At 36.2% G+C, this 27,835-nt stretch overlaps 2 protein-coding genes across 5 annotated transcripts in view; one reads left to right on the top strand and one right to left on the bottom strand.

Moving 5' to 3' along the window:
- Window positions 1-27,835, top strand: part of LRBA (LPS responsive beige-like anchor protein) — a 742,234-nt gene that overhangs the window by 450,899 nt on the left and 263,500 nt on the right. For all 4 annotated transcript variants that reach the window (XM_059175618.1, XM_059175627.1, XM_059175636.1 and 1 more), the window contains exon 40: window positions 1,103-1,239. In XM_059175618.1, coding sequence (XP_059031601.1) covers window positions 1,103-1,239 — 137 coding nt within the window. The remainder of the gene's footprint in view (window positions 1-1,102; window positions 1,240-27,835) is intronic.
- On the bottom strand, window positions 4,640-7,383 carry MAB21L2 (mab-21 like 2). Its single transcript, XM_059175655.1, has one exon. It carries the CDS (start codon window positions 6,343-6,345, stop codon window positions 5,266-5,268), a length of 1,080 nt encoding a protein of 359 aa, XP_059031638.1. The 5' UTR covers window positions 6,346-7,383; the 3' UTR covers window positions 4,640-5,265.

Consider the following 27,835-nt stretch of genomic DNA (forward strand, 5'->3'; position numbering starts at 1 on the left):
CTACTGGCACACATTAAGATTGATGTGAGATTAAGGGCCAGCACCTTCTAACAATCGATGGAAATGTCGATTCATCTGAATTTTGAAACATTTATTCACCCATTGATTATCTGAATAGGTGTACCATGTTTATAGGCACTATATTAATTCAGAACTATAAGTGCCAATCTTCTGTTGTTTTCTTCACCTACAGGATTTATACAATGAGGAGTTGATGGGATTTCAAATTCTTACTCTTTCACTCTCTAACTAAATATGTATATGTGTGTAATATAATTATTACTTTTTGCCCTTTATTTTAGGTTTAGCTCTAATATACTTTATGCTCTGCTATCTGTAGTGAATCTATTGTTTTCAGTAGCAGGCTGATTTGTCTCTTTGATAAGCCCTGTGGAGATTTGATTATTCCAATAAAAATTCATTCACTTGGAAACCCACCCTCCAGCTGTTTACTCCCAGAGTCCCTGAACTACACTAATATTAGATTTGGAAGCATTGAACAATATTTAGCAGTGGAAAGGCAGGCTTAGAAAAGAAGTATTTTTACCAATTTTTCATGGGGTAAAGTTGTTATGGAAGAGGTTTTGTGTCAACCTGGCACAAAATCTTTATCAGAGAATATGGTGTAACGTTTCTCACTTCACTAATAAGCTAGTGATCTTTGTCGTAATCATACTTCAGCCAAACTAAGCTAACCTCTGGCCTTGGAAGCCCATTGAGCCTTCCTTGCTCCTGGTTGTTGTTCCATGTTGTTGCATAGCCTGAGGCTTGTTTTCTAAATGCAGTGTGGAAGGACTTATTTAGGCAGAGCCACCTTCTTACCAGGAAGTTAGACCAAAGCTTTGCAGACTCCCTGTGAAATAATTGTATCCTGGTTTGCTGTTATCATTAACCACCTACTATAAATTTCTTAGTATGAGAATCCCAGTAACTTTGTATTTTCAGAGGCAGCTTTGGGGTAGACAGAATTTGTAAGTGTGGACAATTTGGCAGATATTTTGGTGCCAGAGGTGAGAATTTGAAAAGACAATTTCTGCTTGAATCTACTAGATTTTTTGAAAAATGTCATCCCATTGTGTGGCTTGTGTTTTGGTTTTGGCAGGTCCTGTTAGCCTGAGCACACCGGCTCAGCTTGTGGCCCCCTCTGTTGTAGTAAAGGGCACTCTTTCTGTCACCTCCTCCGAACTCTATTTTGAGGTGGATGAAGAGGACTCTCACTTCAAGAAAATCGACCCCAAGGTGAGAAGAGGAGGAGGAGTGGGTTTCACTTTAAAGAATTTTTTTCCTATGATGGGATGGTGGGCTGCTGTTGGGTAGGATTGGCATTTGTAAAATTGGACAGATTTAGTTTGAATTTCTTGCTGAACTGCTTCTGTCTGTATGCAAGACTACTATATTGTTTAGCTTATGATTCCCTTACCAGCAAGTTAGATTATTGAAGTTCATTTAGATTCAAAAACAATTTTCACTTAATTGTGTTTATCATTAGCTCATTCCGGGGTTGGGGGGAACTACAGGGAGTATTGTCCATAAATATATTTTGCCACTAAGGTTCCAGGGTGAATTAAGCTACAAAATTCAGTGAGGTTGAGAGTGAAATTATTTTGTTTAGCCTTTATATTTTCTGGATATAATACCAATATATCACTCTCCTTGCTTTGTCCTCATGACTTACTACTCTGTTGTGCACGCAAGCATGTCTTATGTGTGTGAGATACCTCTGTTTCCCATTACCTACAGTCGATTTTACAAGGCACTGCATAATTTCCTATTCTTAAATGAAAATGTAATTTCCCCTTTAAAATGTATTTCTGATTACTTTTCAGACCTTGGCAACTTTATTTTACTAAGAAACATTTGTGGCATAGCCATAAAGCCAAAGCTGGGTTTATTTCATGAAAGTGAATGGTAGAATTTGTTCTGATAGGAAACGGTCTCTTTTAAAATGAGCAAAATAAGCAACCTGTAGAAGAGAAGTGGCTTAAAAAATGAAATTACTATTTCAGCTTGTGTGAACACACATATTTTGAGTTTATTGGTAGGAAGTTCTTTGGTAATGTAATCATGTGAATTATTAAATTTTAGTGATTTTGAAGTATTTCAAAGCAGTCATTGATGAAAATGGTGTAATTTTATTTAAAACTTTACAAACAAATCATCTCTTGTCTTACATGTGTTTCTAGCGTTTTGTTTTGGAATTGCTGCCTTTATTAAGATAAGATTTGGTAGACCGTATGAAAGGAAGGCTACGTTGGAAGTGATTGTTTTGAATTTGTTAATTCAGCCAATTCAATATAGAGAAAACTTTAATTGTGAAATTATATCAACTGGAAAAATTTCCTACTTTGTTGCATGGTTCTGCTATCTGAAATTGTATTTTAGTTTCTTTAGGAAATGAAGGTAACCAGAATTTCTTAAACTCTCTAATTTATGGTACTTTGTATGTTTGAGAGGTTGAAATTTAATTCAGAATGTTCTATTATACTTTTGGACATATGTGGCCTAGAATCTAAACTGTGATGTAATTTAAAGGTGTCTAACATGATTGTTCTCAAGATTAGGATCTCTGCCAATCTTTGCAGTAAGGCTCTTTAAAGTTATTTAGTCCTTTTGAGAGAACTTAAAACTTTTATTTCTCTCTGATTTTATTCTTTGCAATATCATTAAATTAATTTTTCCCCTATTGCTTGTGCAGTACAAAGCTCTTTTAGCTTAATTACAGCATTTGTCTTGTACCCCTGCATTCTGCCTAGTGTTATGGAAATCAAAGTTTTGCTAATTTATATTCTTAAAATTTTTCAATTATTGAAAGAAATTTTTATTTTGTGTAGATGTTGGTGCTTTTAGGTATTTTGTAAATGAGGATGCTTGTGTTGTGGCAGTGTTTTTCTTTTTTTGTTGGTGATACCTGTGTTAAATAAGATAGGGGGAAAATTGCCGAATTTGGGGAATTTTTGTTCTTCTTGTCAGGACTTAAAAACTTCTTCCTGGGGTAGCTGGAGGGAGATAATGTCTCATGCTGTAAATACTTGTGTGCATAAGGAAAAAAAGGTCATTTTAAGTGTCATTTTTATCTTTTAAACTAAACATTGTACCCTTAAATGACTTCTTTGTAAATGTGAGCGTCTACTACTTGCTTTGAAAATGTTCCTGAAAATCAGAACATTTTCCCTGGAGAATAGTTCATTTTTATTATTTAAAAAAAAAAAATCAGTATTTTTGTCTGAACCCCTTAGTATTACAGTGAGTTTGTTTTACATCTATAGGAAGTGAGATCAGAAAAAGATACAGTATTGGTTGAAAGAGTAGAGATTATTTCAGAAATGATAAGATCAAAGTTTATATTTCTAAAACAAAATTATTTTTACTAGGAAATTTTTACCAGGGAATCTGAGAACTTAAGCCTCTTTTGTCAAGTGAACTCTAGGCATCAGAGCCCTGAGTACTTTCCTTGTTTTTATCCATCTCTACTGTCCTGCCATCATCCCTCCATATGCTCCCTCCCCCATGCAAACTTCTACCTTCGCTCTTTAAAATTCCTTTTTAGAACACTTTTGCCTCCATCTCTCCTTCATGGATTTTTCAGTAAGTTAAAAACTGGACTAATTCAAAGAATAAATGTTAAATGTTAAAGGGTAATATCTGACATATTTCTGTACCTGTGACCCATTATTAGCATACCTCATGGAGTATATTGAAGACAATATAAAGAAGACAATCCAAACCAGCTCCTTTAGGATGCTTTCAGTTTTACTCATTATTTTATTTTTAACTGTTATTTCCTTGTGTTAAAAAGAAACCTTTGTTAATTTAGATGAAGTGTTAAAACAAGTACATTGGATTATTACCTTAGAAAAGCAGAAGGAGTAATGTACTTTTTCTGTATGTAAATTATTGAAACAGTTATTTTTCTTTGGTCATAAAAATGGTATTAAACCTTTTTTGTTTCAATTGCCTGTAAGCACCTTCTGAATAATTCTGGGAATTTGGCAAATAGTGGTCTTAATTATGGCATTTATAACTAAACCTTAAAAAACTGAGGTAGTTTCTAAATCTGGATTGTTCATATGACCATTTGCTGGGGAAAAGGAATATTGTTGCAACCATTTTATTCTTTTTTGGTATGGTTGATTGAATTGTTAAGTTTTCATTACTTAAAGTTCCAAGAGGACAAATAATTGAAAGCAAAGTATTAACTGATCATGTTAACTATCAAGAAAAGATCCATGAATATTGCCTTTGTTTTTCAGACTCAGAGTTGATTTTTTAAAAGTATGATGTAAGAAAGCAAATCTCTTAATTTTTAATGTGAAATCAATTTTTTCTATTTTAAACATTAAGACCAAAATCTTTCCTTCCACACAAAAATCTACTTTTTTCAAGTGTGAACAAAGCTATTACTTTAAACCTCAAAATTTGCAGAGCAAACATAGTTGGGTAAAATTAATATTTTCTCTTTTCCAAGGATTGGGAGTGGGGGGACTTGTATGGTTAAATCTACAAAAAGGGCTGTATTTGTAAATTTTGAAAATTAGAGTGAAAGCTTCTCTTACATTTAGTTCCTGAAGTTCACATCCTTACATTGTAAATTATCAATTATAATCTCACCTGCCTTCATTTAAGAACAGTCCACAGTCAATTACAATGTAAAGTAATATTTTTATTACTGTTTTCAACAAGACTGCTTAGGGTGAGGGTAGAGGTGCAAGAAAGGGAGGGGCACAATCTGACATTGGCACTGAGATACATTTAACATCACCAAAACTTTTTTTTAAAAGAGAAATTTTACATATAATTAAATACTTTTTCTCACTTGGTGACAGCATTCAGGCAACCCAGAACAAAATGAAATGAGAGGAAGAGGAAGAGGGAAAGAAAGAAGATGAGCTGGGGGAGAAAGGAGAAAGGGAGAGAAGGAAAAGAGGAGAAACTACTATACATTGATTTGAAAATGTACCTTGGGTTTCATTTTGTGGTGGCAAAGCCCGATTGCTTCTTTTGTGTGACCTTTTAAATTCACATTGTTTGGAAGAAAAAAACGATCACTTTTGTGCAAGAATGTGATTTTGTTTGTTTGGTTGGCTGGTTTGCTCTCTTTTTGTTTGCTTGTTAATTAACGAAGGTCTTGTGCCTGCTTCCTGTTTCTTTCAGGTGGCTTATGTAAAAGTTTGTGTCCGGAGTTTCTGCTGTTTGTAGCTGAGTTCTGTGTGTTGTGTGTAAGAGAGCATTCCCATTTGTGTCGCTTTTCAAGCAGTCCCCAGCACCCTATAGTTTGTCCAGGCTTTTGGGATTGGTGAGAATTTCCCTGGCCAACCTCCAGGTCTGCTTGGCAGCGCTCTCCAGGGCCGAATGGGGCTTGCCCTGAAAAAGGTCGAGGTTGGGCAGAAAGTAGTGAGGGCAGCGGCGGCACTGCAGGCAGGAGATGAGCTGCAGCAGGATGCCGTTGAGCCGATCGCCTAGGCACGCCTCATCCCAGTCCGTTTCCCGCGGGTGTTTCTCGCACTCATACAGCAGCAGCGTCTTCATGTGGTAGTTATTGAGCGGCTGGCCTGGCAGCTCCAGGTGGCGGTCCCGCAGCGTCTTCAGAACCGAGAGACACTTGTTTCGGCAGCCGCCCATCAGCAGGCGATTCTCAGCCTCCCCGAACTGTAGCACCCAGGCATCGCTCTCCGCAGAGCTCTGCTTGCCCGTCAGTGAGTAGCACTCCTTCGACAGCAAGTTGAACCCTTCGGCCTTGACCTCCGCCACCCGATTGGGGCCGGGCCACGGGATATGGGGCATAGGCCACTGTGCCGCACTGCGAGGCCAGATACCGGTACACTTGAACGCAGGGGTGATTTGCACCACATAGCGCTCCCTGATGCGCAACTTGACCTCGCTGGTGTCTGCGATCATCTTGACCACATCCCGATAGCTGCACTTGTCCACCGCCTGAGCCACCAGGGTCTGGAAACGTGAGCGGATCTTGCGCGCTGAGAGGTAGCCGGACGCCGTGATGAACTCGACCCAGAGAGACATGCTCCGCTTGCGTCCATCACTCAGTTTGAGCACCGCGCAGCCGGGCAGGGAGCCGTCGTCCACGAAGTTGAAGACGCCCATCTGGTTTAGGTAGAGCACCACCTCGAATTCCGTGGGCGAGATGACCTCCAGCCCCTCGTAGCGGGCATCGATCTCGCTCAGGGAGCTGATGAAGCGAGGCTCCTGTACCTCCACTTCCTTTAGCACGTCCGAGACCACCTTACAGACCTCTCGGATGGTCTTGGCGATGGCCGCCTTGCGCGCTTGGCAGCGCTCAGTGTAGTATTTATTGAGCTGGTAAACCAGCTTGGCCTGAGCGGCGATCATGTTGGGGCACAGGTCCGGGCTATACACCGGCGTCTCGCAATACGTTGAGGGATCCAAGGCTCACGCAGTGGTGGTGGCCCTGCGGCTGGCAAAAGAGGCGTCGCGCTCCCCCTCAGCCCCACTTTCGCTCTTAGTTTCCACCTGGACTGACCGGCTGACAAAACAGCCGGCTAGCTCGCTCTTTCCCCTCTTTAGGAACCTTTTTTCTTCTCCAGAAATAAGTAAAAAAGGTAATCTTTGACGAGGAAAAGTACCTGCTGGGACTTTTTTGCTTGATGTGTAAAATAAAGATGTGCTTGTAAGAGAGATGAAGAGGGGGTGGGGGAAGAGGGAGGTGAGAGAAAAATTCAGGTTACCAAGAGGTGAGGCTTAGATGCCTGCAGTTGAGATTGCCCAGAAATCTGGAAATAAGATCTTTTAAGTGCCAAAGTAAATTTAAAAATAAAAGCGAAACATTCAGTGTTTCATTCTTAAACTTGTCTCCCACGCTGATAGGACTTCTTCACTCAGCGTAGGTAAGTGCCTTTTTCCTCACCCTCCCCCAAATGGAAGGTGAATGAAGTAATTAAGGTCCAGAGAGCAGTGAAGTGCAGCTCAGTCCGAGGCACACTTGGAGGTTTGTAGACGCCCCGCACTTTCAGCGTGATGGTCTGGTGTCTTCTCAGGGGGTCCTGTTGTAGCGGTTTTCCTCTTTCCTACTGGAGGCGTTGTTTGGACTGGATTTGTTTGTTTGCAGTGGCTTCTTCTTGTCTTTCTCTAGGTGCAAACCGCTGAAAGTTGTTTGGTATTCATTTCTGCTTCGTAATTTATAATTTTGGCCCTCACAGAATCTATTTTAGTGTGACGAAGTCCTTGCTTGCGTTGCATCTGGGGTTTAGTTATAAGGATTCAGGGTTTTTTCTTCTCCTCCCCCTTTAGGTTGCTTGTGCAGATTCCACTTTCTGAGTCGTCTCTCCCTCCTCCCCTCCGACGTCCCTCTCCTTTTCCCTCTCCCTCCCTCTTTTTCTCTCTCCCTCCCCCTCCTTTCTCTCTCTCTCTCTTCTCTTTTCTCTCTTCTCTCTTCTCTTCTCTCTCTCTCTCTCTCTCTCTCCCTCTCCCTCTCCCTCTCCCTCTCCCTCTCTGCCTTGCTGTTTCCTGGAGTTATTTAGTTTATGAATGGTCCAGGGCCATCATGAGGGGGGTGGAGCTTCAGTTCCTACAATCGCTATCCGAGCTGTCAGTGCTTTAGCCAATCCAAGAGAGAAGACAGGCATGCTTGGCAGACAGTAGCCGCGACCGCTGCACTTGATAAAGAAAGGGGGTAAAGAGAGAAGTAAGAAAATAGGAGGAGATAGTAGAAGTCAAATGCTCACACACATTTTACAGCCCCCTTCTTCTTTATCCTCTCCTCTTATCTGTTGCAAGGAAGAAAAAGAATCTATATAGAAGGGACTTCCTGGAGATGGCTGGAATAACGCGAGAGAGTAGCAGTGGTTGAGAAAGGTTCACTTTTTTTTTCTTCCTACCAACATTGTGCAGAAGGTGCAAACTCTGACAAAATTACTTTTGCTTGAAGGCAAATAGAAGGAAGACGGGCAATCTTGGAAAGAACCTACATTTTTCTAGATTTTCTCCTCTGGCAAACTCTCCCTCCCTTCTCTTCCCCTTCTCCCCCATTGCTGCCAAGAACCAGAGCAATTGCTGTATGTGTGCACCAGTTGGGGTGTGTGTGTGGAATGGATATGGGGTGAAGGTTTATGACCATAAATCTCTTTTCAGTAATCTCCATATCCTGTTGAAAAATGGGGCAGGGTAAAAATAGTGCAGGCACCTTGTTTGATAATTACTTCTTAATTAAGATTCAGATTTTTTATGCTATTACTTTTGTTTAAAAGACTAGTTATTAGAGATAAAATATGTTTAAGCCTTGAGAAAGAGTGCAAATTTGTATGTGGTAGAATATTGTTGGATATACTTTTAAATTAACTAAGCCACTAAAATTGTTTTAAATAATAAAAATGAAAAGAGATTGTAAAAGTGAACCTGAGTTAAAGTTTTCATAAAACGTTAGATATTATAAACCTAATTTTGAGTATACTCTGAGGCAGTACAGAGTTTCACTTGTAAAATGATTTTATTTTCATAATTGACGGTTGCTTTTAAAAGACTTCACTGCTGTAAAAATCTATAACTATCCTGTTATTGATTACACAGATGGCTTCACTCCTCCCTTGGCATTTCACTGAAACTCATGCATGTGCTTTTAGTATATGTATTATACTTTCAAGCTGTACCCCCTTGTAGCCTTTCCCTACTTTTGGATGAAAGAAACTGTAACAGTGTTTTTGATTTACTTAGTATGGAGAGTTTATGTTTGAACCTCAGGTGTCTTGATGCTGAGTCTTTTTAAGACAAATCAAGTAGATGGAATTATTTTTGGTTAGATTTTCGATATTCTCTGATAATGACATAAGAAATAAAAATCTATGAAGCCATTTGGGCAAACACTTCCTTTTGCAAAACCGGTGTGCCTGCGGCTTTTGCAAAAGCTCTTGGGAGGGCTTGAGGTGCCCTTCTAAAAGCTGGACCAGGTAAATCTGAATTCAGTTGCATAAGGGAAGTTTATTTCTCTCCGTGTACTTGATGTCAGATACTTGGGACTTCTTGGTTCTTTCTTAGGTCTCTGGAGCAGACCACTGGTGCCTTGCCCCCCCTCACTCTCTTTGCCACAGCCCCTTTCTAAAGAACTGGTTGGCTTTTTAAAAAATAAGTCGGATTTTGTGAAGAATACGTCTTTGGTAGCCAGGAGTGGGGAAGTACAGTCGGAAGTAAGCAAACACCATACTGGGGTGCAGAGCTTTAGTCAACTTCTCCCGCAGTGGCGGTGACTCGGGGCGACGTTTGGCTCCCGCCTTGCTGGGGGCGCAGCTTTCATCTCGGGAGTGCTTGGCGGTGGAAGGATAGAGTGGAGCCGTGGCTTCTTCGGCGTTCGCGCGAGTGCGAAGCCCAGACTCTGTAGGTACTCCGGCTATGCTTTGGAGGTCCCACTGGCGTTCTGGGAAATATTACTGGGCAGGAGGGACACTTTGCTGCAGAGTTGTGCGGCCAGCCCTGAGAGGATCTACTGCAGCTTCTCCCGGGGGCAGTTCCTGGGCGGAGACTTGTGCTGGGGTCGGAGGGTGTGGAGCTTTCCCTCCCAGACCCTGGAGGTGGCCGCTTCTTACTCATTTCGGGTACCGGAGCAGGGAAGGCCTTGCGCTTGGACCGGCCTGGCCCGCGACGTTCCTGGGAGTGTTTGCAAAAAGACCCGGGGGTGACGGCAGTTGTCCATTTTCCTAGCTCCAGTGCGGCGTCGCCACCCCCCACCCCCGGGTCCCTGGGTAGGCGCCGGGCCAGGCCACGAGGATCTTTGCGCCACTACTCCCTGATACCCCACTCCTCTTTTTCCGGCTCTGTCGGGCTCGACCAAGTTTCGTGGCACCCTTGTCTCTGGGTTTCTCCACTTCTATATACAGAGGCTGAGGGATGATAAAACGTTACAAATGTTTTGATTTAAAAACAATTCATTACCAATTTACCCTGTCTAAGGTAGATGCTGTAGTAAATAATAAATCAGTTAAACAAAGGCGACTTTAATTTATTGCCGTGGTACTAATTAGAAACATCATTCGAGCAATAAACTTAAACACTTCCAGCAAATAATGCCCGCTCTTGCTCGTTCCCTTCCTCCCCCCTCCCCCACCCCAACTCACTCTGGCTGCCTCTGCTCTAAGAGCTGCTTCAGCTGTGTGTTTGCGGATCCGCTCTTCCTCTGGTTGAATAATTGAAGGGGGAAACGGTATCCGTGGAGGCTGTAATTGAAGAGCCCCTGTCACCTCTGCTTTTATGTATGTTAGTATAGAAGTCCATCAGCAGCTCCTTGATGGTGTATTAAAACGAAGTGGCAGCCCCTTCTGCAGGAGATACCATATTCTATTAAAGGAGACCAAGTGAGAGAAAGAAACTCTAGAGGCTAAAAGCCACTTCAGGTCTTCAGACCGATTGATCTGTATTCTCTTGTTATAATCCGTCTCATCATACTTGAGTTAATGAGGCAAAAGAGGGGGAGAGAAATCTGATGGTCCTTGACAAATTCATTAGGGAGGCTGCAGGACATTTTATTTGACTGTTAAACATCTTGTTTGTTTGGTTTAGGCAGTGCCAACATCAGCATGCTTCTGCCCAGACCTGCGATGTTGGGCTAGCTTACAGACATTCCTAAAAAGAGAGGGAGGATATTCAGGGTGTGATTTGAATTTTTTGTTTGGGATTTTGTGTAGTCCATAACCTTCAGACTTCTCTAGTCTTTACCTTCACATTACTTGAGAAGCATTTTATGAAAATGTGCATGATAATACTAAGGAGGGGTTGTTTTTAGTTAGTGTAAGCTAAAATGTATGTGTTGAAACTTTAGCCTTAAAATTTCCGGTTTCCTTAAAATAAAATCGAGTAAAGTTATAGAAATTAATGGGCTAGTTTTTGAAAAAAGTGAATATTTAAGCTCCAGAAGAATAGCCAGATTATTCTTTACATCCTCTTTTTAATTGATCATGAGCAAATAAACTTTCAATTATTAATTGAGTTTCCTCTTGCAATGAAATGCTTATGAGTACAAAAACTTGGAAATAAGATTTAACTATTTATACAAATAAGATCTTGAACATAACGGTGTATTTTAATCTGAGGGCCTTTTTATATTTAAAATTAGAAGCAAAACTGGCTACTATTAGGTGCTAGAATGAGGTGATGTATTGGCAGAAGACTTACATTGAAGATATTTATAACTGAAGAATAACGGGCAATTAATAGGATGCTAATTTTATAATATGTTACTCTAAGTTAATAATACGATATTTGATCTTCTCGGAGTTTTTCCTTGAAAAGAAATGAACAATCCAGTTGTGATACTTTCTTGCATAGAAAATTCAGTCATATTTTCCTACAGCAATTGACTTAAACAGTCTCAGCTTAAGTGCTTTGAGGAAAGAACCCTGTCTTCCATTTATAGGGAAACAGTATGAGAGAAAAAAGAGAACTAATGCTCTTTGCCTGTCATTTTAAAACATTCCTGCACTGCTGATGAAGCTTGAACTGCTTCAGGGAATGTATGGATTTGAAAAGAAATGATTCAGTAGTTCATGTTGTGTTTCTCAGGAGCAAAACCAAGATAATGGCTGAAGTCAGAGCTTCTGTACATCTGACAGATATAATCCTGTTTACATTTCCAGAGAATACAGTTTTATTTTTTGCTGATCTTTACTTAGAAATATATTTACTAAGTTAAACTTCAGTGCATTTTTTACTTTATCATATCACTGAGACTTAAAAGATACTCATGATTTTATTCTTTATAGACATGGCATACGGTATTGTAACAATCCTTACTAAAGAGTATACAGATTTTAGATTATATAATTTTGTTTTCCAGGAAAACATTTTAGAAGTATTCAAAACATAATCAGGTTATTGACTTAAAAAAAAAACAAAAAAACCCCAACTTGGAAGGATTTACACTTTTTGGAAAACAAAGGACCTCATGTTTACATGTGTATACTCTCTTCCTCTAAAATCTAATTTTGAAGCATCTGCGCAGTTGCTAAATTTTGGAGTTCTTATGTACTTAATCTTTCAACATATTTATAAAAATCCTTGATTTTTTTAAGGAAAAAATAATTTTTGGTCAAAATATAAATGGGGAAATGAACAACTACTAAACTCCCTTAATTTAAAAAATATTATAATAAAAACAGAAAGAAAAGTGAATAATCCAAACACAAGTTGTGTATTAGTTGATGAAATTTTATTGAAGTAATTATTTTTAAAAAGCTTTTAAAAACAATTATCAGGGTTGTAGTATCTCCATTGTATTAAAAGTCAAAGTAAAATCACATTCTCTTTTGCTCTCTGTGAAATTATCTGATTTCCAAAACTGAGGTATCATAGACATTGTTTCTAAACTATCAATAATTACTATTGTGGAATCAGTCTGGAGAGTAATCAGTAATTGAATGTTTTCTTTGAACAGTTCGCTGTAGTACCTGTTTTAAATGGTCAGTCACACTGGTGAACCAAGTTGTTTTTGTTTTTTCCTCTTACAAAATAGCTTAAAAAAAAAAAAAAAAAAAAACCCTTGTAATCTCTTTGATTGGTAACCCAAGGGTATTGTTCTCATTTGTACAGTTTGAACTTAAGATAATGTTCTGTCAGGTAAAGGCAATAGCTTTAATTTTGCATAGTAAGCCTATTGAACTGTATTAAGAAAATCTTGTACATGCTTTTGAGCATTGTGTTGTGGGCCTTTTGAATTTGGTTTGGTAACCTCTGGTAATATATGATTAGTGGTGTTGTTTATACTTTTACATCTTTTACAAGTCTAATTCTTACTTCGTAGGTTGAGAAAATCGAAGAGTACAGTATATGTTCTTGTTTTCCTCCAAGCTGAATAACATACCTTATTAAGCTCTTCATAATTTGATCTTACCAAGATGTATAATGATAGAGCAAAGAAATTGTACTTAGGAAAATGGAAGTAAGCAACTTTTAGCCTAACTGAAAAGTACATACTGTTGTATTACTGAGCTAGGATATGAAATTTTAAGAAAATCCAAGTTAATTCAGCAGGCATCTCTCAGAAGGTGTTTCATTGAACTTATTGTATTTTCACGTATGTTGGGATATATCATTTGATCTTACCAATAAATCATTTAGCTTTTTCTCATTTTAAATGTATACGTTTTAGAGTTGTAGTAATTACATTTTTATTTCCATAGATATTTAAACAAGTTCTGAAAGTTAGAACAAATAAGATCCTGTCCTCCTTTCTTCCTTCCTTTTTAACAGTTTGAACTTGCTAATATACTATGAGGTAGATATTAAATTTCATCTGTCAAATAATTTTGGCTTTCATAACTCGCTATAATCTTCAACAAATGAGAGAGTACTTTCAGTAGAACCAGGTCTTAACTATTTAAGGAATGATTATATAATTTGTGGATTATTTTTTGTGTCTAGGTGTTTTTTTAATATCAATTCCAGAAGATAGGAAAATCAGGATTAGTCAATATTGAAATTGATGCTAAATAAATCAAACCTTTGATTTCCATTTTATTCAAGACATTAAATTTTATGGTTTAAAGAAGGTGTGATATCCTTTGTTTAATAACAATACTATACACTCACATGTAGAATATATTTTTTGGGATCTTAGAGCCATCGCCATTCCCATTTCTGTACTTAGTTCAAAATATAAGACTTGGCATTGTGTTCTATATTTCTTTCAGGTCATGTGAGACATTTTGTGGACCTATGTTTAAAATCATCAGTTAAGCATATCATATGGATAGTTTGATATTATACTTCAGGAAAACTAGTCTTTTTGAACATTTTAGTTTATTTTAAAATATATTGGTTCTATCACACTCCATCTTCATTATTACTAGTAAAGGTCATTTGGCATCATTCTTTTACTACCATAACAGGAAATTTTTAATAGAATTTGTATTATTTTTCATGGAAATGTTAAAACTCTAGCCTGTTTCTTCCTTCAAACATTGTGAATTAGAGTAAAAGTGATGTGCTGAGAGGTCTTTCTGATTCTTTATAGTAGTTAAACAACAACAACAAAAATTCTTCATTGGCTCCAATCTATGTATAGAAGACATCTGTATAGTATAAATGAAATAATATTCGATGATCTAAGGAATGAAAACTTTTCCTTTAACCATGTGAAATCAAGCTAGGATATAAAACAGCTGTCTTGGCCTATGTATATCAAGGTTCTGCCAGCCTGTTTCTTTTCTGAATTTTCCCTTTCTATTTTCCCTTATTATCTTTGGATCCTAAAGAGTCATTCTTTTATTTTCTGACTGGTTTTGTCTGAAGACAAAACCTGGGTTGGTAGGTTTAAGTCAGCCTGGATAGAGTGAAAAATCTTTGATCTATGGCTATGACTGTTTCCAAATGATTTGCTTGCTGGGACCAGACACTATCCATGCCCTTTCACTTTGCAATCAGATAGGTACACACAAAGGACCTGAAAGGCTACCAGATGCATAGTTAATCATCAAATTAGGTAAGTAGGGGGTTCCAACCATACTTAATTAGATCTTCTATTTCTAATAGTTATTGGTTCTATGGTACCTTGTTGGTTAAATGTTCTACAAATCTAATCCGTTCTGGAAATTAGGCAAAACTTTCTATAAACTATAGCATCAGTTAAAAATGAATGATATAAAGCTGTGTATTTTTAAAAATATATAAGGTCATTGCTGTCATGTAGCTTACCTAGGTAGATAAGACAGAGGCAGTTTGATAGCATCCAAAGAGCATTAGTTTAGGAGAAAAAAAAAGCCCTGATTTTTTGTCCTGGGTTGACTACAGACTATCTGAGTGACCTTGATCGAGTCATTATCTCTACTCACTGTTTTCTCTACTCTACACTCTACTCTACTCACTGTTTGTGTGTTCCAGGGCTTGCCCCTACTGATAACACCCTTGTTGGCTTGAATTTGGTGGATTTGAACTTTTTTCTACCTCTTCAAGATAAAATAATCTGTAACATCATACCATAGCATGATTTAAGTTGTTCTTTATGTCTTTATTAGTTGATTTCAAATCAGAAATCTTTCTGCAGGAATTTAGACTTACAGTGCTGTTCTAATATAGGTATATGAAAGCTTTTAATATGAAAAAAATTACAGAAAGGGATAAGCTTACAAATGGTTATATTCCATCCATATTTTAGTCTTAAGGAAAAAAATGACAAATTATAGGTTGGAGATGATTGTGAGGGACAACCAAATAACAACTTGGAATAAATTCTAAGAATATACTAATTATTGCTTGATAGGAGTTGAATCATAAAAACATGAAAAAGACACAGACAGCTATGTGTATCGTATGTATAGAAAAATAGTATGTGTTTGAAGGTGTACATAAGATTAGCTGGTATGTTTTTGTCTTAAAATAGTGAATGGACTTTCAGTGTTTCTGATATTTTTATAAAGATTAGATACTCTATAAGAGTTCTTGAAACTAGAGAAAGTTCAAGTTCACAATTAACTCCAAAAATAAAAAAAAAACGAAAAAAAAAAAAAAAAGGAATGGTCATTCTTCTCTTTAGGGAAACTCTATTGCTATAAGGAACTATAATACTGCCATATTCATGTTGTGTTAAAAGATAGATCCAAGCAGGGAAATGGTTTTCAAAACATGAGTCACAATAGTAAGTAAAGTTTTATACTACTTTCTCATGCTTTTCACTTGTTTTCATCAGAAGATCTGACAAGCATAAAAGTGTTAACATCTTTTATTTTACAGATGTTCTTAGTTTTCTCTCAAACTCTAAAAGATGCTGTATCAGAGAAGCCTGGTGGGAAATAATTTCAACACCTCCCTTCACTGGTGTGATAACTTACTATTTTCTGAGCTTGTGGATATTTTTGGTGGGAGGGCTGTGAGGCAGGGAAGAGACAATATGTTGAGATCTAATTATTCTCATTTCGAGATACAGGTCAATCTGTTTGCTTTATTATGAATTCTCTCTAAAATATCTTTTCAGTTGGCATAGTTGAATTATATTTACTTCTAAGTTGTATTCAATGGAAGTCCCTCATTAATGCAGGAGCAGTGCAGGTGACCACTGAAAGAGTTGTTGATGGACACTCCGTGGGTTTGCAAAGTGCAAACCTAAAAGACTAAGCATTGAGAAATGCATTGCTATTTGTGAATTTATGTTTTATCTCACTTCACTTGAAAATTTATGAGTGGTGTGGCTTAAGGGTGCTGGAGTTGTGTGTTCCAGGGCTTGCCCCTACTGATAACACCCTTGTTGGCGTGAAAGTGCAATGCAAATTATGACAGTTACAACCTTCTGTTTTGTTTAACCTGTCAGTAGATTTCCTGGCTCAGTGCTGAGGGCAATGGTGTGTTCAGCTAGTCCATATTCACCTAAACTTAAAAGGTCAGGTTTCTACAGGCAAGCCTAGTCAAAGCCTAATTGATGAGGAGGGCAGGGAGACAGAATTTACTGTTCTGTTGGCTAGTTTCATATCGTTAGGTTGTCCTGAAAGCATCAGGCAGTCACAGCCCCTTTCATGTAAGTGCTGACCCTAGACAGGAGCTGACAATCAAAGGAGGCAGCCACAGGAACCAGTGCAAGTAGGCTATTGATTTTTCAGTTAGGTCTAAGTAGTTTGTAGTATGGGTAATGGGTGACAGAGGCAGGTATGTCATTATCAATGAGCTCCAGAACAGTAGCGACAACCCTCTCTCATATTTCCTTCAGCACTGACAGTATGCATCCAGAGGCGGTCAATAAATTGCCCAACCTTTAACTGACAAGTGACTTGGAGGTTTAGGTTGAGGGGTGGAAGTTATAGAGCTAAACTTCTCTACTTGAGCATGTACTGCATCTAGCAAGAGTCAGTCATTATACTTCTAAGTCTTTGAAGTTTTGATTTGGATAAGTCTTTGCAACTCTGAAGATCAGAGTTTACTTTTAAGCTTTTAAGAAATTAACAATGTATTTATGTAGTTAAAAAAATAAAGAAATGAGCCAGTCATTTGTAAAGAGAATTATGCAAGGATAGGTAAGTTATGTTATTATGGTATAGTCTTGCTTTCATTTTAGACTGCATCCTAAGTGAATCGTGGTATCTTTGTTATGAAAGTTCAGCAGTTGCAAATTGACTCTCAAAATCCATTTTAATTCCTAATCTCTACTTAAATGTTTTAACTGTAGACCAGTTTTAAATAGAAAAAAAAAAATTGTACCATTTATAAATGTGATATATTAGTCCTAAAGCATTTGGTATTTGACCTTCAAATTTGTTTTATATTATTTTCACAATAAAATAGTCAGACACAGAACATTTAATGATTAAAGTTTGATGAATTAGGTTGCTTCTGAATTTAAAAAGAAACGAGGCTGATTTTTTGTTTTAAAGGCATTTCATAAGGATATTTACGTTTAAAGATACAGTTTAAGTTCTTGTGAACACAAAAGTGTTAACAGGTTTTGACTAAAAATACACATGTTCTAAAAGGATATAAAATAATTTAGAGATATTTTAAAATTAAGTCAATCTCTATTTTGTTACAAAATGTAAGTAATATAAAGAGAAGACAATATTTATAAGTAGAAGTGGGAGTTTTGGTTGTACCAGGATCCTCGCAAACTATCATATGCTTACATTTTTTGAAAACTTTAAACAAATTGAAATAAAACAGGAAAGTAAATGTTTTTTAAAACTTCCTTAAATAACTTATCGCTATGATATCTTGTTTAACACTGTGATATTGTACAGAACCAGAGTTTAAGTCCGTAGTATCATCTAGCTGCGGAGTACCCTGCTTGACCACATGAATCATTTTCATTCGTCCAATGCCACTGAAAATTTCCTTTTTTCTTTTCCTTTAATCAGCAGGTTAATGCACACTGAGGGTATGGATGCTTAAATATTTTCTTAAGTTTGAAGTGACATGTTGATACCCTGTCTTCTTTTTTTCAGGTATAGAGGATACAAATTTGAAATGCAGTGAAATATGGCTACTATTAAAATATTGTAGTCTTAGTTTTAAAGAAGGTTTGGGATTATGTAATTAATTGTTAGAAAAATTTTATTCAGATCTCTTGAATTATTCACCTTTTGAAGCTTAAGAGTTTCTTAAATCTAGATTCCTTTCAGAATCATTGTTTTTCCCTGTTTATTAATCATTCACTTAATCTTTGTTTTTCTGTTGGATTAGATAAAAGATTTGGCTGAGAATCTTGTAATCTTTATATTGGTAGCCTATGTTAAAGGTGAAACTTCTTTTGCTATATTTGCAATCTTTCCTGAATACAGTGTTGTGGGGTTTGTTTTGTTTTGTTTTTGTTTTTGTTTTGGAATTAAAAAAAATAAGCCGAAGAAAGGGGGACAAATTAAATTTTCATGAAAGAAAATCCTAATCAGCAGTGACAGTCTAAGAGAAAGATGATTGCCACTTGGTCATTGTGGAGAGGCACTTAGATTTGGTGTCAGTGCTTCTGTTAATGATGACTAATGTCTTTCTTGGAGCAAGTGCATGCTCCAACATACTGCTACAGCCTAGAGAGAGGGCTCAGCAATAGGGACCACTCAGCAAAAGCATTAGGTATTCTAAAACAAAGGCTTTTTAATGCAATCAGTTTGGTAGTCTCTGTTGTTAGAAATAATGCAAACATAATTCTAAAGCATTTACCAACACATTTTAAATTATTTCATGTCCAGTAACGAGAGATATCATTTTAGAATTAAGATGTAAAGAAATCAAGCAGTGTTAATAAGATGTGCTCTCTGTTTTGCTACTTAAGGAATGGGCCCATACACTTCCACGGCACAGAATCATTTGTGTTAAGAAAGTTTTAAAGAGACAAACTAGCAGCTTTTTTTTCCACGCTGCATTGCTGTATTCTGAATAAATACTTTATAGTTATAAAAAGAAAATGAATGACTCAAAAGATCTTTTTAGATCTTTTAGTATTAAATATATTGCATACAAAAAGATGACATGTGTTACTTCTTCAGCTTTTCCCCAAAGTGTAAGACCTTTCAGAAGGGCATTTGCAATGCTTGTCATATTTTTTCATATACATCTTATTGGCCTGACATGTCTTGAAAACCATGAGAACACAGATGTCATTGCATTCAGACAACACTAATTACTCTGGGATTTTTGCAGCCTCAGTGCCTGCATGTAACTGTCGATTATGATTGTTCATGCGGCCTACAGTGGGGACACTTTGCACATGAAAATGCTGAGGCACAAAAACAGTGAGACAGGCCATTTAGTCCCCTATTGTTTTCAGTAGAACTTAGGAGAAAAAAAAAAAATCCTTGACACATCAATTTCATTCAGTATTTTGCATTTGAACCATGTTTTGGCAACATTTTCCTTTCTGAAGTAAGTGTGTTATGCTTTAGTGTTCAGTGAAATCTCTTATCCATCTGTTCTTTAACCTTCTTGTACAGTCTCCTACATTACTTTGTCTTCAAGCTTCATGGGAAATTTCTTTATGTAGCTTATACTTTGAGAGAAACACTAATTGTGGTATGAGTCTTTTGAAAGTGGCAGTACAAAACAATAAATATGTATGATGTGTTCTGGTGTGCAATTTAATGTTTAATGAGAAGCTGCTGCAAATATGGTTAGTCTCAATTTAGATAAGTGCAATCATCTTGTGCTTTTAACACAGGTCAGTTCTTCCCTTTGTTTAATTTTCTCTGTAACATTCTGGGTTTCGGTTGATGATTCATGGTGTTTAGGTGGTTTTGAAATATCAGAGGTCAAATGGTGGTCAGATCTGAGCCCTTTCTATTAAATGTGAAGACCAAATACATGTTTTGATAAAAAGCATAATCTGTGTTAATCACCGATTGAAAATAAAAATCTCCAATAATGTAACTTCATATGCTGATGAAGCAGAAATTGAAGCAGCTTGATCAAAGATGTATGATGAGATAAAACTGCAGTCTCTGCTGTACAGTTATAGTAATTATGACTAATGAACCATCCAGTCTGGATGAAATGGCATGCCCACAGGGACTGTGTCCAATCAGTTGTGACTTATGCAAGCTGAAAAAACCATTGATGGGGTTCCAAATTCTATATCACAAGAAGTACACTCTTTATTATCAATAAAACTTTTGTTAGAGTAATGTAAAGTGATTGGGAGTTATCTCAATTTTCTTAAATACAGAATATGATTCTTTTTCTAAATATAAAGTATCTTTTTCTCTTTCCATATATTTAAAACTAAACATATTTTTGTGATCTCTGTTTTACCTCTTTCTTAAGCACAATTTATATCACTAACACAGTTCTCTGACTTTCTTCTTGTCTTGCTGTTGTGCTGCTTTTGAACATTTCCTCTTTTTTTTAGAGCTATTGATTACTTTTGTCAGGGTAAATTGTTCATTAACCAGGTATAGGTGAGATGCCTTTATAATAATATAGGACGTTTGAGGCATTTACTGTGTGCCTGCACTGTTCTAAATGCTTTACCTATATTAACTCATAAGTCCTCATAACAGCCCTTTGGGATAGGTGTTATATATTATCACCATTTTACAGAAGAAGAAACTGAGATGTGGAAGGTTGAATAACTTGTCCAAGGTTACATACTCTTATAAATTTGGAATATCTTTTAGAGGCTAGTTACATTCTTCTGGCCCAAATCTATTTCTGAATTATCCTTGCTTTCCTTTTTTCCAGCTAGGATTAGTTTTTTGTTATTACTGTTTTATGGCATCTGACAAAACTGCTAGGGTATTTTAAAACTGAGAGGTTGGGGATGTCTGGGTGGCTCAGTCAGTTAAAGCATCTGCCTTTGGGTCAGGTCATGATCCCAGGACCCTGGGATCCAGCTCCGTGCTCAGTGGAGAGCCTGCTTCTCTCTCTCCCACTCCTCTGCAAGAAGTCTGCTTTTCCCTTTCTCTCTGCCTGTCATTCCCCCTGCTTGTGATCTTTCTCACTATCAAATAAATACAGAAAATCTTAAAATAAATAAATAAATAGATAGATAGATAAATAAATAAATAAACAAACTGAGATCTCGTGTGCAGTTCTAGAATGGTTTTTAGGTCCCTAAACACTATAATTCAGGTTCCTGAACTCCTTCACTTGGTATATTTTAAGTGTCAGGACCTTTCAGGATAGAGTTTAAGAGTGCATGGTTTTGATATGAATACATATCTAAAATGTTCTAAATATGTTCATTTGATGCACTCTTGAAACTGTAAAATCTTTTTAAGTTGTATTGAGAAAACAGGCTCCTCACTTAAAAGAAAAAGTAGTACTGGTAAAATAGGCTTAGTTAGTTTTCTTCTGAGAGTATCTATACTGAAGTTTTTCTCACCAAACCAGTGTAGTCCTTGTTTTAATGATTTCTTATTCCTAGCACCTTTCACACTTCCTGTTAGGTAGTAGGTGTATGATAAATATCTGTGGAAAGAAGAGAACAAAGAAAGGAAGGGGAACTTTACAGGGATTCAGTAATTCAGGGATTCCATCAAGCACATGCTTTTATTCTAGTTCCCTTGATAGGTTTTTACTTAGAGGAATAGAATAAAACTGGCTGTCATTGGCATTATTCTTTAAAATCCTTAAAACCCTAGCTAATCAACCTTCTTTCCCACTAACCCCCAATCTGAAGTCTTTGTCTTTCCAGGTTAGCTTCCTTACATTTATCATGAAATGCCCCACAGAGAGACCTGTCTTTGAGCTGATAGTCCAGTTACCAGCAATCTCAAACAGTTTAATAAATGTTTTCATTTCTTTTGTATCCCCTATGTCATTGCCCATGAATTCATCTCCCTTTATTAACTTACCAATGTGAAAAGTTATTGAAAGGCTGGCATCATGTTATTTGATCTAGATACATAATACATACTCCATAAATACTGGTTGGTTGATTAATAATTTGGGGGCTCTCCTCTTTCAAACAGATTTCTTCTTATCACCAAGGTCAAATTTTCAGTGTGAGATTTCTAGAGGTAATGTTCTGAAAGTCTTTTAAAACTCAATTGAAATGAGATTTGTACAAGAATAATATTGAGCTCTTATTCTGTGTTGGGGCATTATGCTAAGCACTTTGTTTTAATCTTCTCAGTAAATCTTTAATGAGGTATATTCTCTTCCTGCCCCTATCTATATAGAAACCAAGGCATAGATAGAGTATACAAGCTTAGTTCACTCTAAAACTAGTAAGTGGCAAAAAGATGGCTTACAAAGATGGTAGCAGTTTATTTTAAAGCCATCAAATTTTTATTGTTATCCTGTCAGTGCCATGCTCTTTTGTTTTTTAATGCCCTCTCTGTAGTTGTCTATGATCGTTCCTTAAGTTCTGCTTTCCTGCAGCTGGAAGGATATCCATTGCACACCTACTTATCCTTGTCTTCTCAAGATACTCCAAAGCTGTCTTTTTCCCCATTAATTTTCAGAAGAGGAGGAGGAAACCTTGGTACCCCACTGTGAAATGTTTTGACATGATCAGATAATGCAGAGAGAAAGCGATTTCTGTCTCATGTTTTTTGTTTTGTTTTTGTTTTTCTAAATTCGTGGAGGACAAAATAAAATTTTTTATTATTTTATGCAAGTTTTAAGAAATCATTGCATTGTAAACTATGTCAGGTAGTCTGGTTAGGAAACTCCTGAAGGAATATGTAGTAAATCACAGGAAAAAAAAAAAAATACTTGAAATTTAAATCTGGTTTTAAAGTGATTGGTAGTTATATCCATGGCTGCTTACAGAAGATGAAAATGGAGCTAATAAAATGTTGCATATTTTATTCTTAGGAAACATTGTGGCTTATAATGAGTCTTTATATAAAACTGAAACCACTGGGTTATCAAAAAGGAAGCAGTTTGCCAAATATAGTAAGCTCTCAGAAGTAAACTGACATCAATTTTAATTTCTGAGTTCAGCTTTTATGTGGAAATTGCAATTTATTTCATGAGTGTAATACTCTGTGTATTTTTAAAAGTATATCTATATTTTGATTGAGAAGTTTAGTTATTCAAGTTTGTGTTCACTCAATAAGGGCAGTTTACATGTAGTTAACAATTTTGTCTTGGTAGATACTATTTGAATTATTGAAAACATTTTAGTCTGAAGTCAAGTATCAATTACTGATCTTCTTTTAAGATTAAAATTACTTTAAAGCTTTTCCTAAATATTTTAACTGGAAAACTTTAATTAGAAAAAATACAATATGCTTGAAAATGGTAAATTGTTATTTGGAGATGGGTTTCTGTTTTATATCATGCTTTTTTAAGTCATATTTTACGTTTTCATGAATTATTTTATGTCTTTGACTCAGATGTAATTCAGATATAATAAATTAATATTAGAACTCCTAAAAGGATTCTTTCCTTATAGGTTTCTTAGAAGGGAATTGAAATGGTAGATTTATATAATTAGAACATTAGTTATATTTATAGGACTTCAAAAGATAAAATTTTTAAAGAAAAAGAGAAGATCAGATTATCCCTGTGCTATGATTTTATGTATGTTGAAGTTCTATTTATGGAGAAAGACTTGAGAATGAACAGAAAGTGAACAGATAAAGAGTATGTATAATACCATAGTACATATGCTATAACTCTACAGTGTTTTTACATAATCAATATAAAACATAAATTTTAAAGACACTATAACACTGTAATATTTCAGTTTTGTGATTATGTGTTGCTAATATTGGTTAAGTCTTTTTTTTTAGATTGCCAAGGTCTGGGTATATACTCTTATAGACAGATTTGTCATAAGACTAAAAAATGATGACTTGAAAACCAGCTTAATTCCAGTTAGCAGAGAAGCAAGCATGAATAAGACATAATTTTGGGCATCTACTAGCTCTCAGTTTAATAATATTTGTACTGTTTAAATATTTGAAAGCCTTTGATGAAGATGGATAAGGTTTAAGAAAATGAATTGTAGTATAAATATGTATTCTCATCAAGTCTAATACTACATATAACTTGACTTCGTTTGCTTAGTCCCGTCTTCTTCCTGTAACTTTAATACTAGGAAGTTAAGAGCTTATTTTCTCCCCTGTCCTTTAAATGTTTACTGAGAACATACAGAGCAGGGATGGGGGAGGTTGCCTATATGTGGAGAAAATGAATTTGCACTTAACATTGCCATTTACCACAGCTGCCTGTAACAGTGAGGGTATGTGTATGACTATGCTATCATTATCTCTGCTACTTGCCATTCAAGTTTGCAGATTGACTAAATACACATCGTCTTCTACAGGAAAATTTAAGGTTCAGATTGCTTAGAAAACAACCAGTGAATAGTAAGGAACAATGAAAAGAGCTGAGGTGAGCAGAATATTATATGCTGATTGGTAGATTTTCAGACAACGAAAAAGGCATTGACTAGCCTTGTGCATTTAAAGCCAATCTTTATGCAAGAGTCAAGAAGCTCAGGAGATACTGTGTGAGCAAAAATAACAGGAAAGAATTAAAGGGGGGTACTAAGAGGGAAAGAAGTAGAGATTGAGGGGTAGTTAGTGATGTGGAGAGTAATGAGAGCAGAGCCATTCACAGTAGATGAAGTGAAGTAATAGGTAATAGTACACCTCTCTTGTCAAAAGATTACTTGGAATCTACATTATATTGTAATGGCAAATATGGGAATTTTCTTTGTGTATGTTTGGAGGTTGGAGTAGATAGGTTGTTGCTTAAAACAGTAATTGATTCCCATAATGATTCTGTTCGATTTTAAGGAAAGTACATTCAATAAGAAAAAAGAGCATACATACAAGTTTTTTATTACTGCTCTAGTAAATTACCGCAAATTTAGTGACTTGAACAATATGGGTCTCACTGGGTAAAGTCAAGATGTTGCATTCCTTTCTGCATTCCTTTCTGGAGGAAAGATTCTAGGGGACAGTTCATTTTTTTGTCTTTTCTAGCTTCTAAAGGACTCCAGTATTCCTTGGCTGGTGGCCCCTTTCCTCTGTCTTCAAAGCCAGCAACCACAGGTTGAGGGCTTCTTACATCACATTACTCTGACCTGCTCTTCTGCCACATGGTTGCACTTTGAAGGACCCTTGTAATTACTTAGGTGTGGTGGATCATCCAGGTTAATCTTATTTTAAGATTAGCTGATTAGCAACCTTAATTCTATTTGCAGCCTTAATTCCTCTTTGCCATGTAAGGTAACATATTCATGGGTTCTGAGGATTAGGATGTGGACATCTTTGGGAGGGAGTATTCTTCTAGTTACCACAGAATACCATCATGTCTTAGAGATATTTTCACCTAAAGGAATACGGTATTATAGACCTTCTATTATTTAGAAAAAGTTCTCATTTGGATTACAGATTAAGATAGCTTTATCATATTAAGAGTAGATTAAAACATAAAACTTGTGACAGAGTTTTCAGGAAGAATTTTATTGTAACTTGAAGTAGAGGATCACTTTAAAAAAAAAAAAAAAAAAAGTGGGGCTTGAACTCCCAACCTTGAGATCAAGACCTGAGTTAAAATCAAGAGTTGGATGCTCAACCTACTGAGCCACCCAGGTGCCCTGGGGATCACTTTTTATAATTTGTTATAGTTTCAGATGGTACATACTAGTGGTAACTATTTTCATTGCCAATGATTTGAATTATGAATATAGACCTACATACTAAGCAACGATTTGGAGCTCTTAATATTTGGGCCAGGGAAACATCTTAAAGAAGAGGCCAAATATGTGTTTGTGTGTATTCTATAAATTAGTAATGTGATTAATACTGGCAAGTGGTACTAGTGAAATCATAATTAGAAGTCAGTTTTCATATTTGAATAATTAGCTTTACCCTTTTCTGAAAATAGCTTTCAATGAGCTCTTGGTCACAGAGGACATCAGAGGAGAGAGTTACTATTTTTGCAAAACATTTCAAAGCATTATGCAGTTTGGACGTTTTATAAGACATCTTTGTTTTTTGAACTTTTGAGTAAATATAGAGGTTAAATAAACCATTGAAATCTTTTTAGAAGTTTCTATATATATAGTCATTCAGTCCACAAAAATTTTTGAATATTTACTTTTGTGCCAGCTGTGCTGATTGCTGAGACTACAATGTTAGTTAAAAATGGAAATGATTTGGTTCCTCATGAAGCTGTAGACATTAATCATATAATAAAATTTTTGAATACCTTTAAGCATCAAACTTAGTAGCCATTTAAATTATGATACATTCTCAAATAAAAATATTTTTTCATTATCGTCATTCAGAGAGAACAACTTTTTGATTAAGGTTATTAGATATTTGATACAAACTTCTAATAACTTTATCAACTGTATTGAACATGTAAGAGTGCATATTTATTTTTTAGGTGCTATAAAAATGTTTATTTTATTCCACTAGAATAATTTTAGATCCCATTTGTATATGAAGATAAAATTATTTACAGTTGTCCATATTTGATGAACTAGTTAGGTATATAGGCCTCCCTGGGTAAAAATGAGCTAAAAGTGTGTTATCTACTAAAACCTGAATATACATTTGAATGTTACAGGTTGACCATAATATTTGTCTTAAGGTCTAATAATGTGTTTTAAGTGAATAACAGAATCTAAAATTTGGGGGTGGGTGGTAGCATTGTGTGTATGTGTGTTTTATAGTATTTCCTTCTATGATAAAACAACTGAAAAGTTTACCACAAAACTTGGTATTGATGGAAAGAGTTGGTTTTGGATTTAATGACAGTCACTCTGATTTTGAGATACTCTCCCCTTACTTAAACAGTAACCTCAGACATTTTAAGGTTGTTTGAGCCTTGTTTTCTGTAATTAATATCTACTGTTCAAAGCATAGGTTTAAGCAGGATATTTAAAATGATTTTTCTCTAATTCTTCATAAAATGTTTCTGCAACCCCCCTCCCTTTTTTGTTGTTGATGTCTGTATCTTCAAACTCCTGAGTAGTATCTCGCACATAAAGGACATTCGTAGAAATTTCTTGAATGAATGATTAAATGTATAAATATTTTCCTTAAAATCTGTAATGTAAAGAAAGCTCATTTTGCTTTTTGTCCCAATGGATAATGTTTTTAAATTGGCAGGAACATTATTAAGAAAGCTCGATAATACCTCATACAGAGGGTTATGCAATTGTAAAACTATCTCAGTAGAACTTTTTTTTTTTTTAAGAATTTAAGATACAATGGGAAAACTAAGGTTATAGAGCAACTGAGGTCAGGGGTGAACCTATGAAAGCCTTTTTATTATTTTATTTATAAAATATATCAATGAAGTTTGTTAAGAAAATATAGCCATTTCATACTTCTTTAATTACGGTTGATTCTGTTCTTTTTCCATTTATCGTTCTCTATCTGCTAAGAATATTTTAGGATTTCTCATCGCTGTGGTTCCAATTAAATGCTCACCTGTGTGTGTATATGTGTGTGTGTTTTCAGATAATAAGCAAAACAACAAGTATGCTTTCTGGTCTTACTGCTTAGCTGACTTTTAAATCCTGTCCTGATTTTGTAACTCTTGTCTTTCTGATCTTCCTGGACTTTGCTTCCTCACTCCAACCCAGTACCAGAAATACCTACTGACTTAACTCTTGGAGATTTATTTTTTTTATGCTTTTTTTTTTCTTTTTTAAGATTTTATTTATTAGGGAGAGAAAGAGAGAGCGCACATATGGGTGCAGGTGGTGGGGCAGAGGGAAAGGGAGAGGAAGAAGTCAACTCCCCCCTGAGTAGGGTGCCCCACCTGAGGTTCAGTCCCAGGATTTTGGGATCAGGACCTGAACCAAAGGAAGATGCATAACCCATTGAGTTACCCAGGGGCCCTGGGATTTATTTTTTTTTAAGAGAGGAATTTGGGGGTCCTCTTTTAAATCAAACTATGTACTCTGACTTTCCCTCTTCCTTTCTGTTTCCTTTGCCTTGACAAACCTTAGAGTTGTAGAGGCTACTTATAATATCTGCCTACCATCACATATCCC

The sequence above is a fragment of the Mustela lutreola genome, chromosome 1 (assembly GCF_030435805.1).
Source record: "Mustela lutreola isolate mMusLut2 chromosome 1, mMusLut2.pri, whole genome shotgun sequence".
In the NCBI taxonomy this organism is placed as follows: domain Eukaryota; kingdom Metazoa; phylum Chordata; class Mammalia; order Carnivora; family Mustelidae; genus Mustela; species Mustela lutreola.